This window comes from Budorcas taxicolor, chromosome 4, assembly GCF_023091745.1.
Source record: "Budorcas taxicolor isolate Tak-1 chromosome 4, Takin1.1, whole genome shotgun sequence".
Lineage (NCBI taxonomy): Eukaryota > Metazoa > Chordata > Mammalia > Artiodactyla > Bovidae > Budorcas > Budorcas taxicolor.
In genome coordinates this window covers 49,963,663-49,980,160 of record NC_068913.1, presented here as the reverse complement: position 1 = coordinate 49,980,160, position 16,498 = coordinate 49,963,663, and the positions used below count along the sequence as shown (strand labels likewise).

General features: G+C 40.1%; 1 protein-coding gene across 1 annotated transcript in view; it reads right to left on the bottom strand.

The window, feature by feature from the left end:
- Positions 1–5,246: 5,246 nt before the first annotated feature.
- PIK3CG (phosphatidylinositol-4,5-bisphosphate 3-kinase catalytic subunit gamma) overlaps positions 5,247–16,498 on the bottom strand; it is a 30,494-nt gene continuing 19,242 nt past the window's right edge. Inside the window, exon 10 of the mRNA XM_052638913.1 lies at positions 5,247–5,525. Within this exon, the coding sequence (XP_052494873.1) occupies positions 5,247–5,525 (279 nt within the window). The remainder of the gene's footprint in view (positions 5,526–16,498) is intronic.

Sequence of the window (16,498 nt, the reverse complement as noted above, 5' to 3'; positions counted from 1 at the left end):
GAATATAGTTACCTGTGCTATACATTAGGACATTGTTTCAGTTCAGTTCAGCCACTCAGTCGTGTCTGACTCTTGGCAAGCCCATGGACTGCAGCACGCCAGGCCTCCCTGTCCATCACCAACTCCAGAGTTCACTCAAACTCATGTCCATTGAGTCGGTGATGCCATCCAACCGTCTCATCCTCTGTCATCCCCTTTTCCTCCTGCCTTCAATCTCTCCCAGCATCAGGGTCTTTTCAAATGAGTCAGTTCTTGGCATCAGGTGGCCAAAGTATTGGAGTTTCAGCTTCAGCATCAGTCCTTCCAATGAAGACTCTCAAGAGTCTTCTCCAACACCACAGTTCAAAAGCATCAATTCTTCAGCGCGCAGCTTTCTTCACAGTCCAAATCTCACATCCATTCATGACTACTGGAAAAACCATAGCCTTGACTAGATGAACATTTGTTAACAAAGTAATGTCTCAGCTTTTATTATGCTGTCTAGGTTAGCCATAGCCTTTCTTCCAAGGGATAAGTGTCTTTTAATTTCATGGCTGCTGTTACCATCTGCAGTGATTTTGGAGCCCCTCAAAATAAAATCTGCCACTGTTTCGCCATCTACTTACTATGAAGTGATGGGACCAGATGCCATGATCTTAGTTTTCTGACTGTTGAATTTTAAGTGAACTTTTTCACTCTCCTCTTTCACTTTCATCAAAAGGCTCTTTAGTTCTTCTTTGCTTTCTGCCATAAGGGTGGTGTCATCTGCATATCTGAGATTATTGATATTTTCCTGGGAATCTTGATTCCAGCTTGTGCTTCATCCAGCCCAGCATTTCTCATGATATACTCTGCATAGAAGTTAAATAAGCAGGGTGACAATATACAGCCTTGACGTACTCCTTTTCCTGTTTGGAACCAGTCTGTTGTTCCATGTCCAGTTCTAACTGTTGCCTCCTGACCTGCATACAGATTTCTCAAGAGGCAGGTCAGGTGGTCTGGTATTCCCATCTGTTTCAGAATTTTCCACAGTTTGTTGTGATCCACTCAGCCAAAGGCTTTGGCATAGTCAATAAAGCAGAAATAGATGTTTTTCTGCTTTTTTGATGATCCAATGAATGTTGGCAATTTGATCTCTGGTTCCTCTGCCTTTTCTAAATCCAATTTGAATATCTGGAAGTTCACGGTTCATGTACTGTTGAAGCCTGACCTTGTTTACATATTGTAAATGCAGTAGTTTACATCTACTAACCCCAAACGTCCAGTCCATCCCTCTCCCTGCCCACTCCTCCTTGGCAATGGTAAGTCTGTTCTCTATGTCTGTTAGTCTGTTTTTAGATAGGTTCATTTAAGCCATATTTTAGATTCCACATGTAAGTGATATCATATGGTATCTTTCTCTTTCAGACTTACTTCACTTAGATGGTAATCTCTAGTTCCTTCCATATTGCTGCAAATGGCATCATTTCACTCTTTTTATGACTGAGCAGTATTTCATCACATATGTATACTATGTCTTTTTTATCCACTAGTCTGTCTATAGATGTTTAGGTTGCTTCCATGTCTTGGATGTTGTGAACAGTGTTGCAATGAATAGAGAAGTACATGTATCTTTTTGAATTATAGTTTTGTCCAGGCAAATGTAGAGCCCTCCTCATCTTAACTTGATTACATGTGTAGACCCTATTTCCAAATAAGATCACATTCACAGATATCAGGGGTTAGGACCTCAGCATATGTTTTGGGGGGGACATGCAACCCACAACAACTCCCATCATGAAGTGTCTGCTATCACCAACAAATTATAAATGTTTTAAGGACTGGGACTCGGTCAGCTTTGTCCATATCCAATACTTAACACAGCGCCTCATAGGTAGGGGGCACTCAGTAAAGATTTCTTGAAAGAAAGAATTTGAGTTGTAGGACTATCTTAACTTTCAGACATTAAAAAAATGCATGCAGAGAACACAAGATAAGATTCCTTCTTTTATTTAAATTTACATATAACAATTTACAATGGAAGTACACACTCAAGTAGAGAGGATGGGGCTGTCTGGAGAGGGAGTGGACCAGCTCTCTGGATTCACTTAAGCCAAAGTATGTGCTTTAGTTCCCTAGCATCTGCCCTGAAAATAAATCTTTGATAAAATGCAGACAAGCACCTAGAATAAAACCATTTGATTTTGTGACCAGAGTTATTTGGTTGAATTAAACTTAAAATAATACACCAGGACCTTTAAAATTCCAAATTTCTTTTTTCCTTATAAAGTAAAGTATAATTGAAAATTTATTTCACAGGACAAAGGAGCCTCACTTAGCAAATAAATGCCAGAATTTGCTCCAGAAACTTACTTTCTAAATTACTTTAGAGACTCATTTCAAAAAATAATTTCCACTTATACAGAACTAACAGCCTCCAAATTATGCTGCAGAATTCCGACATCTAAACTTTTCTTTTTTAACTAATTCATCTCTTGTAAAGGATTTATTTAACAAAGTTAATTTTTTTTAAATCAAGAGTTTACTCTATTACAATGTCTCCCTTCTCTCACCAGTATCACCAAAGCCAGGCAAATGCCAGGACAAGGTCTAGAATATTCTCTATGTTTTACTTTACGTTAGTGGCCATAGTCCCAGTTCCAAAGCCTTGGATCAGTGTTTAAAGACCTCATGTACAGCCATAGAGATGAAGTATTTCAATTAGAGCAGAAGCAACATTTTTATCGGGTCCATTGTTATCTGTACTCATGCAGATGTGGTCTAAATGTAAGCTGAGCACCAAAGCCATTATTCAGATATGCCTGGTGCCAGCTCCATAAAAGATGACATTTTCAAATGTATAAAAGTTATGGGTCATGTGATTCATTAGGGACAATGAAGGAAGCACACAAAGGTGATTTTTGTTTATTTGCAAGTCTATAGAATTAAACTTGTACCTTCATTGGAACCTGGAAAAATTAAGCTCAATGTGATATGCATAGGTATAGAATCAGCATAACTAAAGAACTTGTTCACTTGAGCAAGTTTGTACACACCTGCACCAATGGGCTAAATATAAATACATTCCTCTGTAATTCTATCAAGATGATTGCTTCAGCAAAGCAAATAAGTGGAATCTGTACAAGGTCTGGGCTTGACTATGTGTTATGAAATTAACGAAACATTCTCTTCTGAATGAGAAAGCATCAATCTTCCTGTTATTGAGAAAGAATGGTGGGGAATAGATGGTCTAAAAATACTATAAAATAATACTAAAAATAATATAAAATAATATCCATCCTCCATTAACACAGAGGGATAAACATTTGATTACAGGTATGGTCTTATGTACAGGGCGATAAGTGTGATTTTAAAAGGATGAGTTGTCAAGGAAGAGGAGTGTTTTCTAGATATGTTAGGAGTCAAGGAAAGGTTCAGTGGCAAGGAAGCAGTGTTATCTGCACCTTTAAAGGTCATGCAGGGTTTTTGAACGCTGGTTGCTTGTTAGAATCTCCCGGAGGTATTTAGAAAAACACTGATGTCTGGGCCTCATCCCAAACTAATTACAACCCAAGATGGGCACTCAGGCAGGGCATTTTTAAAGTATCCCTGGTTATTCTGATTTGCAGCTAGAGTTAAGACTGACTGGACTTTTGTGTACTCATAAAGAAAAGTTTGGTGTACACCAAAGTCCAACATGTATCTATGTATGTAGAACATTTAAAAATTAAATATTTATTTATATCCCAGTATGCTTAAACATAGGGCTTCCCACGTGGTGCTAGAGGTAAAGAACCCACCTGCTAATGCAGGAGATGTAAGATGCAGGTTTGATCTCTAGGTCAGGAAGACTCCCTGGAGGAGGGCATGGCAACTCACTCCAGTATTCTTGCTTGGAGAATCCGATGGACAGAGGAGCCTGGTGGGCTACAGTCCATGGGGTCACAAAGAGTTGGACATGAATGAAGTGACTTAGCATGCATGCATACTTAAACACAGACACCATTAACAGTTATTTCTATGTCAAGTATTAACTATAGATAATTCTAAAATATTTTATAAATAATCATCTTTCTCTGTTAACACTTCCAATAAATAGTAAAATGTTTAAGAGATGAAAATAGTTTTTAAAGAAGACATTTTAATTATTTCTAGGAAATTTGAAGACTAAAGGTCCTTTAAGTTGTGAGATGCATAGGGCAAGTAGTGTTCTTCCTAACCTGGAGATCTTTTAAGATATTAAATATCTTCTTCCATTAAAAAGAAAGAAAAAACTTCACAGGCCAAAATTTAAAATTAAGGCATTTGGAAATTCATGCATATTTTCTAGACTATCTCCTTTAATAATGTACCTTTCAAAAACCCCAACAAACATCTCTACAAGTACCTACAATTCTAGTATCCCTAGAGGAGAAATTGTTTTTCAACTAATTGTTGAGTTCTAGAGTGTTCTTGAAATTTTCACAACTCTGCATAAAGAACTTTGAGAAGGTTGAAAGTGAGGAAGAAGAGAGACAGGGAGGAAGGTGGGGAGGGCTCAGGGGGAGGAATATGAAGGCCCCAGACGAGTCCCTTTGGTTATTTGGAAGCAGGCTGTCATAATTGTACTTGAGAGGTTTACCCTGTGGGCAGAGTTGAGACAAATTTTGCAATTCGTAATTGTGGAACCAGAGCAGCAGATGAGGGTCAGGGCACAAAGGTTCCAATTTTCCATTTGGTGTTTGTGAGTCTCTGTGGTAATAGAATCTGATGACCAAAGGCCCTGAAAAGAGGAGCTCATTTTCCTTGCTTTTGGCACATTAGTAACATCTACAGACACAGAGGGGATGTTTAGAAGCATTAGATGAATGAGACAAAGGTTACAATGAGCATGTGTTTTGTTTTGTTTTTTTCTTTTTCCCATAAAGAGTTTGAGAAAGACAAGGATAACCAAAATTGAGAGGAAACCCAGATGAAGAGATGTTACCAATGATTCTGAAGAATTTCGGGAAGCACCCAATAATATGATAGTCAAAACATCAGTCACAGTGAGGGGGTAATTAGGCTGTTTAAACTTAGAATGTTCTCCAACATCACTGAGACAAATGAGAAGCAAACAAACCTGCAAATAAACCTAAAACTGAACAGCACTTAAACAAACAATCAGGACGATATTTCTCCAGTGAAGAGTTCAGCTAGAAAAAGAACTATGTTTCTCAAGCGGCAGCTTTCATAATGTTCTAGGGCATTTAAAATCAAGTTCAATGACTGTTGTGCTTACTTAAAGCTTTTTAATTCTAGCCCAAGTATTAGGCTGAATGTTTCTCTCCTTGTTTGATGCCAAGAACGAGATGTAGGAACCAGTTAAACTGCACAGTCCATCCTTTGTCCCTGCAAACTTCAATCTGATCCAGAAAATACTTTTTAGCATCCTCCTCGCTCTTCCCTACTGTTAGGGCATCCCGAATGTATTCAATATCTTCTTTGCTGGTTAACTGGGGCATTCCTGTCATCAGCATCATGGAGAACAGAATGATCAGTAGATTTGTGTGATGACGAAGGGCTAGGTAAGCCTTGACGCACACATCCTGGATAAAGGAAAAGAGAAAGCTATTAACTGTTGTTACAGTAACAAAGTAGGATAAGGACCAGCAGACTGTTTTGGAATTTACATGGCATTATCCTGTCCCTGTGAGAAAATCAGCACAAGCAAGGCAGTCCCCTGCCTCAGATGAAAAACACTTGACAAGAACACAGAGCGCTTTTACAGTCTCTGAAGCAATGTAGAGTGGTTACAAACACCTAAGGTATGCTCAAAGAAAACGGATACAGAAAGTTTCATCTTATTTCTTATTCTGTCTTTTTACTTTGATTTCCTTCCTAGGGAATTGAGGGTGGACATTTCTGTAGTCTCTGAAGAGGAATGGGTCAGTTTTTGAACACCATGCTGGAATCAATTAAGTTTACGTAAGCATAAACAATGTTTGCTAAGAGCTAACAGAATGCAAAGAAGAGATGGAAACTCGGTTTTTGAGATCTAGCTAGTTTTCTTCTTTATTTCCCAACGCATCCTATTTTAAGAAAACAGATGAATTAGCTTTCCATTGTCCGACTCTCAAAGTTGTTGAATGACATTTGGAAATTTAATATAAACTCTGAATACTGAGATAGAGTTTACAACAATGACATGGCTGCTGCCTCCTCTGAAAGCCTTAGAACAGGTGACACAGGTGATTTAAACTCATTTCTGAAGCAGCAGGCATGCGCGAGTCAAATTGTTCCAATGTGAAGAAAAGCTACAAGGTTCCCAATTTTACAACATGAGGACAGCCCAACCTTTATACCATAATTTGACAAAGATGGTGTGTTAAAGAAAACTGAAAGGAATGATTATGGGTTTAAATATTTTAAATCAAATACTGGATAAAGTGTTAAGAGAATAACACTCCATAGCCAACTAGGGTTTATTACAAAATTGCAAGGTAGTTCATCATAAGGTACTGGGATGAAATCCACTTTTGAGTTTTATAAAAGTAACATGTAACTTAACATATAATGAGCATATAATAATGTGAAGAATTATATGAAATTACCAGTAAAGATCATTTTGAATAATGAGTTGGGGGGAAGTGCATAAAATTAGAAAATTGAAGGTAAAATCATTAGTATTTACAAATAACAGTTGTCTTCTTAGAACATTGAAGGAGGGAAGAACGAAAATACTATTGAAACTAGTTTTTATTAAACTAACTTTCTATGAAATTAATAAATAGAATGCTATAAGTAGGAGCTACCAGTTAGAAAGAGAAAAGACATGCTGTGAATAACAGTAACAACCCCCCGTGATTTCTGAGGTAAACACCTATACAAAAAATATGCAGAACTCATTTTTCAAAACTGTAAAAATTCACCGAAGCATGCAAAAGAAAACTTAAACATGTGAAGTGTCAAGGTATGTTCCTCACTGATAAAAGTGCTTATTATAAAGATAAATATTCTCAGATTAATATATAATGAAATTGAATAAAAATTCTTATTGGATATTTAAACTCAGATAAGTTTTCAAGTTTGTCTGGAACAATTAGGGCTTGAGACAACATTTTGAACAAGTATAGTAACAAAAAACAGTGCTTGTCATTAAAGCACATTATAAGGTTATGATATTTATAACTGTGTCTATTCTGTTCCAAAAAAGATAATGAATTTTGTGGAACAGTAGGGAAAGTTCAGAGATATCTAACTTTAAATATTATATATAACATAGTAAACATAAAGGCTACTTCTCAGATTAGTGGAGGAAATATCTATTATTTGGTCAATGGGTCTGGTACGATTGGCTCATAATTTGGAGTGGGGGAGAAATAGTTTATTCCATATGATATATCAAATTCCAAAATAATTAAACATTTACATGTAAGAAGGGGAGACTTCTCTGGTGGTCCGGTGGCTAAAACACCATGCTCTCAATGTGGGGGCCTGGGTTTGATCCCTGGTCAGGGAAGTAGGTCCCACATGCTACAGCTAGAGTCTGAACGCCACAACTACAAGGTCCCACATTCTGCAGAAAAGATTGAAGGCCCTGCACACCACTACTAAGACCCAGCACAGTGAGACAAAAAATATTTTTTAAAAAAGTAAAATTTGAAAAAGAAAGTAAGAAGGGAAAATATTATTTAAACAATCAGGAAAGGAGAAAGGGAGGACTTTACAAAGATGGTTTCCAAGGTGGAATCGAAAATGGAAGATGGAGAGAGTATGGAAACTTCTAATTTTTGAGGGAAAAAGCTATAAACAATATTAAAAGAGGCAAAAAAAAAAAAAAAAAAGAAAAACCATATTTGCAACATGACAGATCACTCCCCCACCCCATAGCTCTTACAAAGCAGTAAGAAAGAGACAAAGAGTTGGCTAGAAATATGGGCCGAGGTTACAGTAGACCATGCATGTATGCTAAGTTATTTCCGTCATGTCTGACTCTTCACAACATGGCCTGCAGCCCGCGAGCATCCTTTGTTCGTGGAATTCTCCAGGCAAGAATACTGGAGTGGGTTGCCATGCCCTTCCCCAGGGGATCTTCCCGACCCAAGGATTGAACTGCCTCTCATGCCTCCTGCATGAGGGTTCTTCACCACTAGTGCCACGCTGGAGGACCACAGTATATCATACTACAAGATGTAAAGCCAGATAATAGACATTTGAAAAAAAACATGCAACTTCATTAGTCCATCAAATAAATGTAACTTGAGATGAGGTGAAAACTTTCACCTACCAGACTGAAAAGTCTTTTTTTTTTTTTTAATTTTAAGGATACTATCCAATGTTCTCTTTCATAAACTGACGGTAGATGGGAATGGTTATACTTTCACTAGCAGACAACTTGCTAACATGTATCAAAAGCTTTAAAATACTTATAAATGTTATAAGACTTAATTGTGATGGTTACATAACTGATACATTTGTAAAAATTCATAGAATTGTATACCTAAAAAGACTGAATTCTGTTCTCTGAATTATGTTTCAGTAAAAACTTGACTTAAAAAATGTCAGCATCTTTTTACTTGGCAATTTCCAGGCTAGGAATTTACCTTAAATTTTTTTGGTTAATATTGCAGTGATTTATCTATAAGGATTTTCATTAGAACATTGTTTAATATTGTAGAAACTTGAAAGCAACCTAAATATCCTACACTTGGAGGTTGATAAGGGTTTATGCAAGTTTTACGGCTTCATGCTCTGAAACTACTGTAATGACTCTGTAGAAGGGTATATAAGAAGCATGTAAAAATGAGTTAAAAGGCAGGTACACAGCAACACATATAGCATAATCCCATTTTGGTAAGTGGACGCAAAATATTTACATAGGAAAAAAGAATGTAAATTTACAGGCCAAAATGTTAGTAGTGATTTTTCCTTTTGGCTTTAGAGATGGTCTTGTCTGTGTCGCCTGAATGGAGCAGTGTAACTGCACTGATAGCAGGGGTCAGGCCTCTGTCATTCTGTATGTTAAGGCTGGATTGTGTATATATCACTCTGTCCAGATACAAAATCCCATGGACTCTTCTTCTGGCATTTTTGAAGTCAGACAATATGTACCAAATGCCCAGCATAGAGGCTGGCCTATGGGGAGGATTCAATAAATGTTAGTTCTCTCCCTTCCCTACCTGGAGGGGAGAGCAACTCTGCGTCTCCTCTCTGCTTAGTCACCACAAAGCAGGAGGCCCACAGCACTGGTGGGGCTGTTCCTGCCGTGGCCCAGCCACCACCCTGGCCTGGAAGCAGCCCTGGCGCATTAGCACTCTTGCATTCTTAATGACTCCACTTACGGCTGGAAATCATTGTCTTTTGCTCATCCCTAGGACCCACTGACATCTCACTCATCTCTTGGTAATAATACAGGCTAGAAGCAGACTTCACCCCGGGCAACAGTCTTGTTAATGTGCCAACTTGCACAGTCTTCACAAGGGCAGAGATGAGGATGCCTTCTGATTTTGAATTTAGGTGACGTTCTGATTTTTAATCATCTTCTAGCTTTCTGTACACGGAGGGCTCTGGGCAAACCCCTGCTCTCTGAGCCCACTGTGTGGTCAAGCTTTTTAACAGAATAATTTTGAGGAGGAAAATAAATCTAGAATCAGGTTATTATAATACCAATCCATAGGTGCTCAGAAAATATTTAGGCACCTATCCACTAATCGTTGTAGCCACAGAGACACACATAAAAGGAAAAAACCATTCTGCTGCTCTCCAGAGTCATCTCTTCTATATAAGGACTTTCTACTGGCTTGAATTTATTTGGTGAATTTTAACTTTCACAGGCAAGGGCCAGTTCTGTGAGAAAGACCACACACCCCATATTGGTAAGATGCAATGTCTGAGTTCTGACTGGTGGTGCAGACTTAGAGAAGTAGTGCAGACTTAATTATCCTTTGCTTAAAGGTGTGTGGGGCAGTGGTTAAACACAGAGTCACACTTCACTGCTTGGATTGAACTCTTGGCTTTATTACCGACAAGCTGTTTGTCATCAGAGAGGTTATTTAACCTCTCTGGGCCTCAGTTTCCTCATCTCAGAATCTGAATAACAGTAACAGTAACCCCATGCCATGCAGTTGTGGTGAGATTCAAGTGCTGTTGTAAGAGGTTGGCTATTATTATTGACAGGATGAGGTGTTGCCTGACTGAGCACACACTTCTCAATGCTGAGGAGTTCACCTTGCCATCTAGACCTGTCCAAAATATCCCTCTGACAGCAGAGGCCTAGGGGTGGGGTGAGCTGGGGAGATAAGCCCTACTCCCACCAGTGTCGATGGAGGAGGGGTCTTGGTCCTGGCCCCCGAGGTGGGCAGGATGATGGAAGCCTATGGCACACGGCTACATCTCTAAGAGGTTCTCACTCCTTCCACTCAAACCCCAGGGGTTTGATTTTAGACTCAGATGAAGGGTCTGTCCCAGCGTCCTGACCATGCTGTCTCAGCACAGGCCTCTGGTTTGAGCAGCTGTGAGGATGTGGCTTGGGGGAACTCAGGAGGAAGCGCAGAATACAGAAATTGCTGGCTGTAGCAACAGAATTTTCCCTGGCGCCGGGACTGTGGGGCACTGACCTCAGGCATCCTCTTCAGCTGTTGGTTGAGGCTTTGTACTATTGAGTGGAGGAGAAGGGGAAAGGGAAGGCCCTGATTTGGAGGACTTGGTTTAAGGCACTTGTTAACAAGTGTGAGCCTGGGGAACAATGTAACATTATTACTGTCGTTGGCTGGACCACTACTCATGAATAAGTAGATTGAGCCTACATAGTACCTCTGCTCTTTATTTCAGAGTTGATTCAAATACCTTAACTGACAATATCCAGAACCAAAAGAAAGATTCCTTTACAGAGCTACCCTTCTTGTAAGTCTTAGGAACAAAGGAATTCATAACCATTTCAGGGCCAACACTTGACTTGATATATCATCAACTTATCAGTTCACTGTACTGAAAACAAAGTCCTTTCTATGCATAATCTATTGATTTTTTTTAACCACCAGTGAGCTATGGCTGCTTAAATGGTTCCAATGTCATGTGGAATAGTCCTACTTTTTCTTAAAACCAAATGCCTCCATTCTCAACTAGAAACAAAGAGGAAGTGAAATACTACTGTACAGCCACAAGAATGAGGAAGTAACCTCAGGGCCATAAAACAGAAACTCCAGAAGAATTCAGTGCTGAGAGGAGAGGGAAAAATAACACTCACAAATACTCATCAGTGAGAAAGAAATGCTCTTACTCTCCTAGTTGTCCTAATTAGTAATGTGGCCTGTGTCTGTTAGAGGAAGGAGATAAGGGGAAAATGATATTTCATTTGAAGAGATTTCATTTCTTTAAATAAAAATCAATCACTTGACTCAGCAGTGCCTTTAGAAGTTATTTTGGCAAAACAGAGGTCACTAATTAGTAGACCTAACAATGTAGGAATCTGGTAAATCCAAAAGAAGAGTGTGTCCAACTCTCTGCTGTGCATTTGCGGAGTCTGACGTAGGATTGTTGTAAGGACTTAGAATGATTCCCAGACTAGCTCTGTCTACCCAGGGAAGGGCTGTACTGCCTTCTTTTCAAGTACTTAGCTAGGCACTCGTTAGAAATCTAAAGGTTACAATTAAACTGTTCTACTTTAAATATTCTAAATAGACAGTATGTAGGGGTGTGTGCATGTGTGTATTTGTCTTTTAGCTTTGTTCCAAAAGAGGGTTGAAGGTGGATTATTTAGATACATAAGAGTCACAATAACATTAATTAGAAGTGGGTATTAAAAGCAAAGGGAACACGGGAAATGAGCCACAATGCATTTGGAAAAGAGACTAATTTAAAACTATATATCACAGATCCTACAGACTTGCTAAGAGCAGCCTTCAAATAAATCTTCAGTCAAAAGGAAAGGTGAATCTGTTACTTCATCCAATGTTCAGAAGATTAAAAAAAAAAAATCTATTTGTTTAGGAGAAACACAGCTTTTCTGGAGACCAAGACCTGATAGAACTTTTGCAAGAGGATCTTTATAAGGAGTACACTTTGTAACATGGTGAATAATGTTTTCGATAATATTCTGATGGTAGACAAAACAGTTCTCTAGGAGAAACTAAACACAGAGAAGGATACCAGTTGGAAGGTTACTCTTGATAAATGTTTAGAAGAAAAGGGGTCTGATCTTAGGAATGGAGTGACATCGCATGCTGGTGGATTAATGCACAAATCCAAACCAAGGCCATCTCTCCAGTCTTGTATTCCTATCTTTTTCATAAAAGTGATAAAATTCAGGAAAGCTTATCTTAAGTTCCAGCAATTCTACAAGCCCATGCATGCCTGTATCTGGCAAAGAAGTCACACCAACATATTCCAGTTCCTACCCATTGCTGATGCAAACCCTTCTCTGAGGGCATCTTCCCATGGAGAGAGTGAAGAAAGGGTGAAACTTCAGGCTTCAGACCTGGGTGGAGGAGGCTGAGCTCCACACTGTTAGTGGGCCAGGGTGCAAATCCCGAGAGGGTGCAAATCCTTAATCAACTCAGTATAGTATGAGCGATTCAATAGATAAACTCATCTCCCTGTTGAGCTATAATAGACCTTGATCACATTAATTTGTGATGAATCAATTGAGCTCCAAGTGGTTTCTTTGCTTGGCTCTCTACCCCCCCCAATCCAGCCAATTCACTGCTTCTAATTGGACACAAAGTTCCCTCCTTGACTCAAATTCTGCCATACTTTAATTTTAAAATTAAAAAAATAAAAAAATAAATAAATAAAATAAAATAGAATAAAAGTTTGCCGCATTCACACACACACACACACACACAAAATTCTGCCATACTCTCCCACATATACCTAGGTTCCCCAGACAACTATGCTTTTCGTTCATAAAATATTGATACTAAATAACAACTCCATGCCCTTTCTCATGTTCTTCTTTCTGCCTGGCTGTGCCTTCCCCTCCCCTGCATCTGCTTGGCAAAATACTAGTGCACTCAGATCTTAAGGTCTCGGATAAAACACTTCCTTCATTGCCACACCCCTCTTCTACCCCCCAGGGCAGGAGTCATTGCCCCCTCTGCAAACCATGGGTAAAACCCTCAACCAGACAGCTGTGTGCGCATTTCTTCTGCGGTGCGCTGGGCCGATCCTCTGCTCATGTCAGCTGGGCCCAGCAGTGTGACTACCACACCACTAATAATCTGCCAGTGCATGATGAATGAACGCTTTCTGTGCCAAAGCCAAGTTCAGTGTGGGGCAAGACTCACTGCTTTAAAATTAGGGTGGAGACTTCCCTGGTGGTTCAGTGGTTAGGACTTCACTTTCCAGTGCAGGGGGTGTGGGTTCAGTCCCTGTTCGGGAAGCTAAGATCCCACATATCACCAAAAAGCCAAAACATAAAACAGAAACAATATTGTAACAAATTCGGTGAAGATTTTAAACAAATGGTCCACATCAAAAAAAAAAAAAAATCCTAAAAAATAATAAAATGAGGGTGAATCAGGGACCAGTCATATATAAAGAGGGTTAAACTGTAAAGGTGCAAGCCTTGCCTGGACCTCGTACAGGTCCCGAAAGGTAGTCATGTGTTGAATGGGTGTATCCTCGTGGACTGGGAGAAACAACGCCTGGTGACTCCAACAGGATGGAGCAGGAGGCTGAGAAAGCCTGGCCTGGCAGGCAACAGGTATAGACAATCGGAGGTGTAGACAAATGCAGGGGTCACAACACAAGGAAGGGAATGGGAGCCTAGGACGGGAGAGTGATGGTGAGGTGGCCTCAGTTCTCAGAGGAGTGTCAGATGCTGGGGTTTCTGTGGTGCCTGGTCCCTGTGGCTGGAGTCAGGGAGAGCACCTGACTCTCCACCAAGGCAGCAGCCGGAGGGAGCATGGTCCCAGTTCTAGACGCAAGTAAACAGGCAGGGCTAACACGTTAATAGGAAAAGCCTCAGCTTTTCCTATAATAGCCTAGGATCTGAGAAAAGAGTGAGACCACAGCAGAAATTGAAAAAAAGTTCCTAGGCATTGGAGCTAGGACTCCGTGTAGCGACTTGGTGCAGGGCTGAGCCTGATGGTTGAGGGGCCTGGGGATGCCCTGGCTTGGGGACAACACTGCCTGTGGTGACGACACAGCAGGACCTCATATATTAAAGCAACACCATGAAAAGACTCCAGACCTCTTATCAAACCCTTCTGAAGAGTGACACCTAGGGGCGAGTGCCTTTTAAGTATGCTTATCACCACCCGTGTGTGAACTGTGCATGTGAAGAGGTTATCTGACTCTCTTGACTTCTTCAGCTCCATCTGACACACATTGCTAAGTGCCTACTGTGTGCAAAGAACATCTTCAAAATGCTTGCCTCCACAAGACCAAGTTTCATTCTCCTTGCAGACGACATTGAATGCACACTCTAGGTCTATACTGCACGTCCTATTGGGGTGACTACTGCTCTGATGGGGGTGAGGGGTAGTCATGTTTATGTCAGTAAGGAAATCTCTACAAACGTGATTAGGCATCAGATGACATTTACATGTCTGTATTATTTACCAAAACATTAGGTTTCATAATTAGGCTTACTTCCTCTCTGGATGTATGGTATTGAAAATGCATTGTAAAGGCTTATTAACTAACATCCAGGCAATGGCAGCCTGTGAATCTGTGCCTGTCACCACTTCATAAACTCACTAAATACAATGAATCGTGGGGAAGGAAGAAACCTGAGGGGTTCCCTAGTCTCATCTAACTCCTCCTGGGGCAGAAATTGCTCCTCTACCAACTGGTACCACGTGCAGGATGCAGGTCAGACGTGGTCCTGTTGTGATGGATTCTCTGAAGGTAACAGGCAGGGGGCTGTGGCTGGGATAACACCAGGGACCTCATCTAGAAGGGCAGTGAAGAATGTTCTAGGGAGCAGGCCCACGCATGGGGCAGCTGAACTTGGTGGAAAAGCAGAGGAAGGCCTTCTTGACCCAGTAAGAGAAGGCAGGTGAGAGCCGTAGGGTAAGGCTGGAGGGGGGCAGGGTCTCTGAGGAACAGCGTCTGGCAGGGCAAGCTTAGATGTTCAGATTTAATTCAAAATGAGGTGAGAAGCCACTAAACAGTTTAAGGAAAGGGAGTAACACTGTGTCTGGTTCTTAGGTTCAGTTTTTAACCAAATTCTGATTCATTTGGTCTTGAAGGTGATAGTGGTTGAAATGGGATTAGAAGTCAGATCCAAACACAAATTCAGCATTTTCCCAATTACAATGTTCTCTTCTCATTCTTTTCCTAATCCAAATGACAAAAGAGAAGTAAAAAGTTTGAAATATTTAAAGCTACAATGATACCATTGATGAAAGAGCTTCTTTAGGTAAAAGATAAAATGCTTAATAGAATAAAGGAAACAATAGAAAGTTGAAATGCCAGGCTAGAAGAAGTACAGGCTAGAATAAAGATTGCTGGGAGAAATATCAATCATCTCAGATATGCAGATGACACCACCGTTATGGCAGAAAGTGAAGAGGAACTAAAGAGCCTCTTGATGAAAGTGAAAGAGGAAAGCGAAAAAGCTGGCGCAAAACTCAACATTCAAAAAACTAAGATCATGGCATCTGATGCCATCACTTCAGGACAAATAGATGGGGAACCAATGGAAACAGTGAGAGTCTTCATTTTCTTGGGCTTCAAAATCACTGCAGATGGTGACTGCAGCCATGAAATTAAAAGACGCTTGCTCCTCAGAAGAAAAGCTATGGCTAACCTAGACAGCATGTTAAAAAGTAGAGACATTACTTTGCCAACAAAGGTCTGTCTAGTCAAAGCTAGGGTTTTTCCAGTGGTCATGTATGGATGTGAGAATTGGACCATAAAGAAGGTTGAGCACCGAAGAATTGATGCTTCTGAACTGTGGTGCTGAAGAAGACTCTTGGAAGTCCCTTGGACTGCAAGGAGATCAAATCAGTCAGTCCTGAAGGAGATCAATCCTGAATATTCATTGGAAGGACTAATGCTGAAGCTGAAGCTTTAATACTTTGGCCACCTGATGCGAAGAGCTGCATCATTGGAAAAAACTCTGATGCTGGGAAAGGTTGAAGACAGGAGGAGAAAGGATGACAGAGGATGAGATAGTTGCATCACCAACGCAATGGACATGAGTTTGAGCAAACTTCAGGAGATGGTGATGGACAGGGAAGTCTGGCTTGCTGGAGTCCATGGGGTGGCAAAGAGTCAGACACGACTGAGTGATTGAAAAATACCATCAACTAAAATGTTGGCAGTGTTTTTTTGGAAGGTGGGATAGTGGGCAACATTTTATATCCAGATATTTTTAATATTTTATTGGCTTTTTTTTTTTAAGGAAACATTTACTACTTTTAAAATTTAGGGGACTTCCCTGGTGGTCCACTGGTTAAGACTCCACACTTCCAATGCAGGGGGCCTGGGTTCCATCCTGGGTTGGAGAACTAAGATCTCACATGCTATGTGATGGGACCAAAAAACAAAATTAAAATTTAGGAAAAAACCCTACATTCTTACATAAAGTAAATGGAAGCTAAATTTCATTTTCCAGTGATATCACTGTATT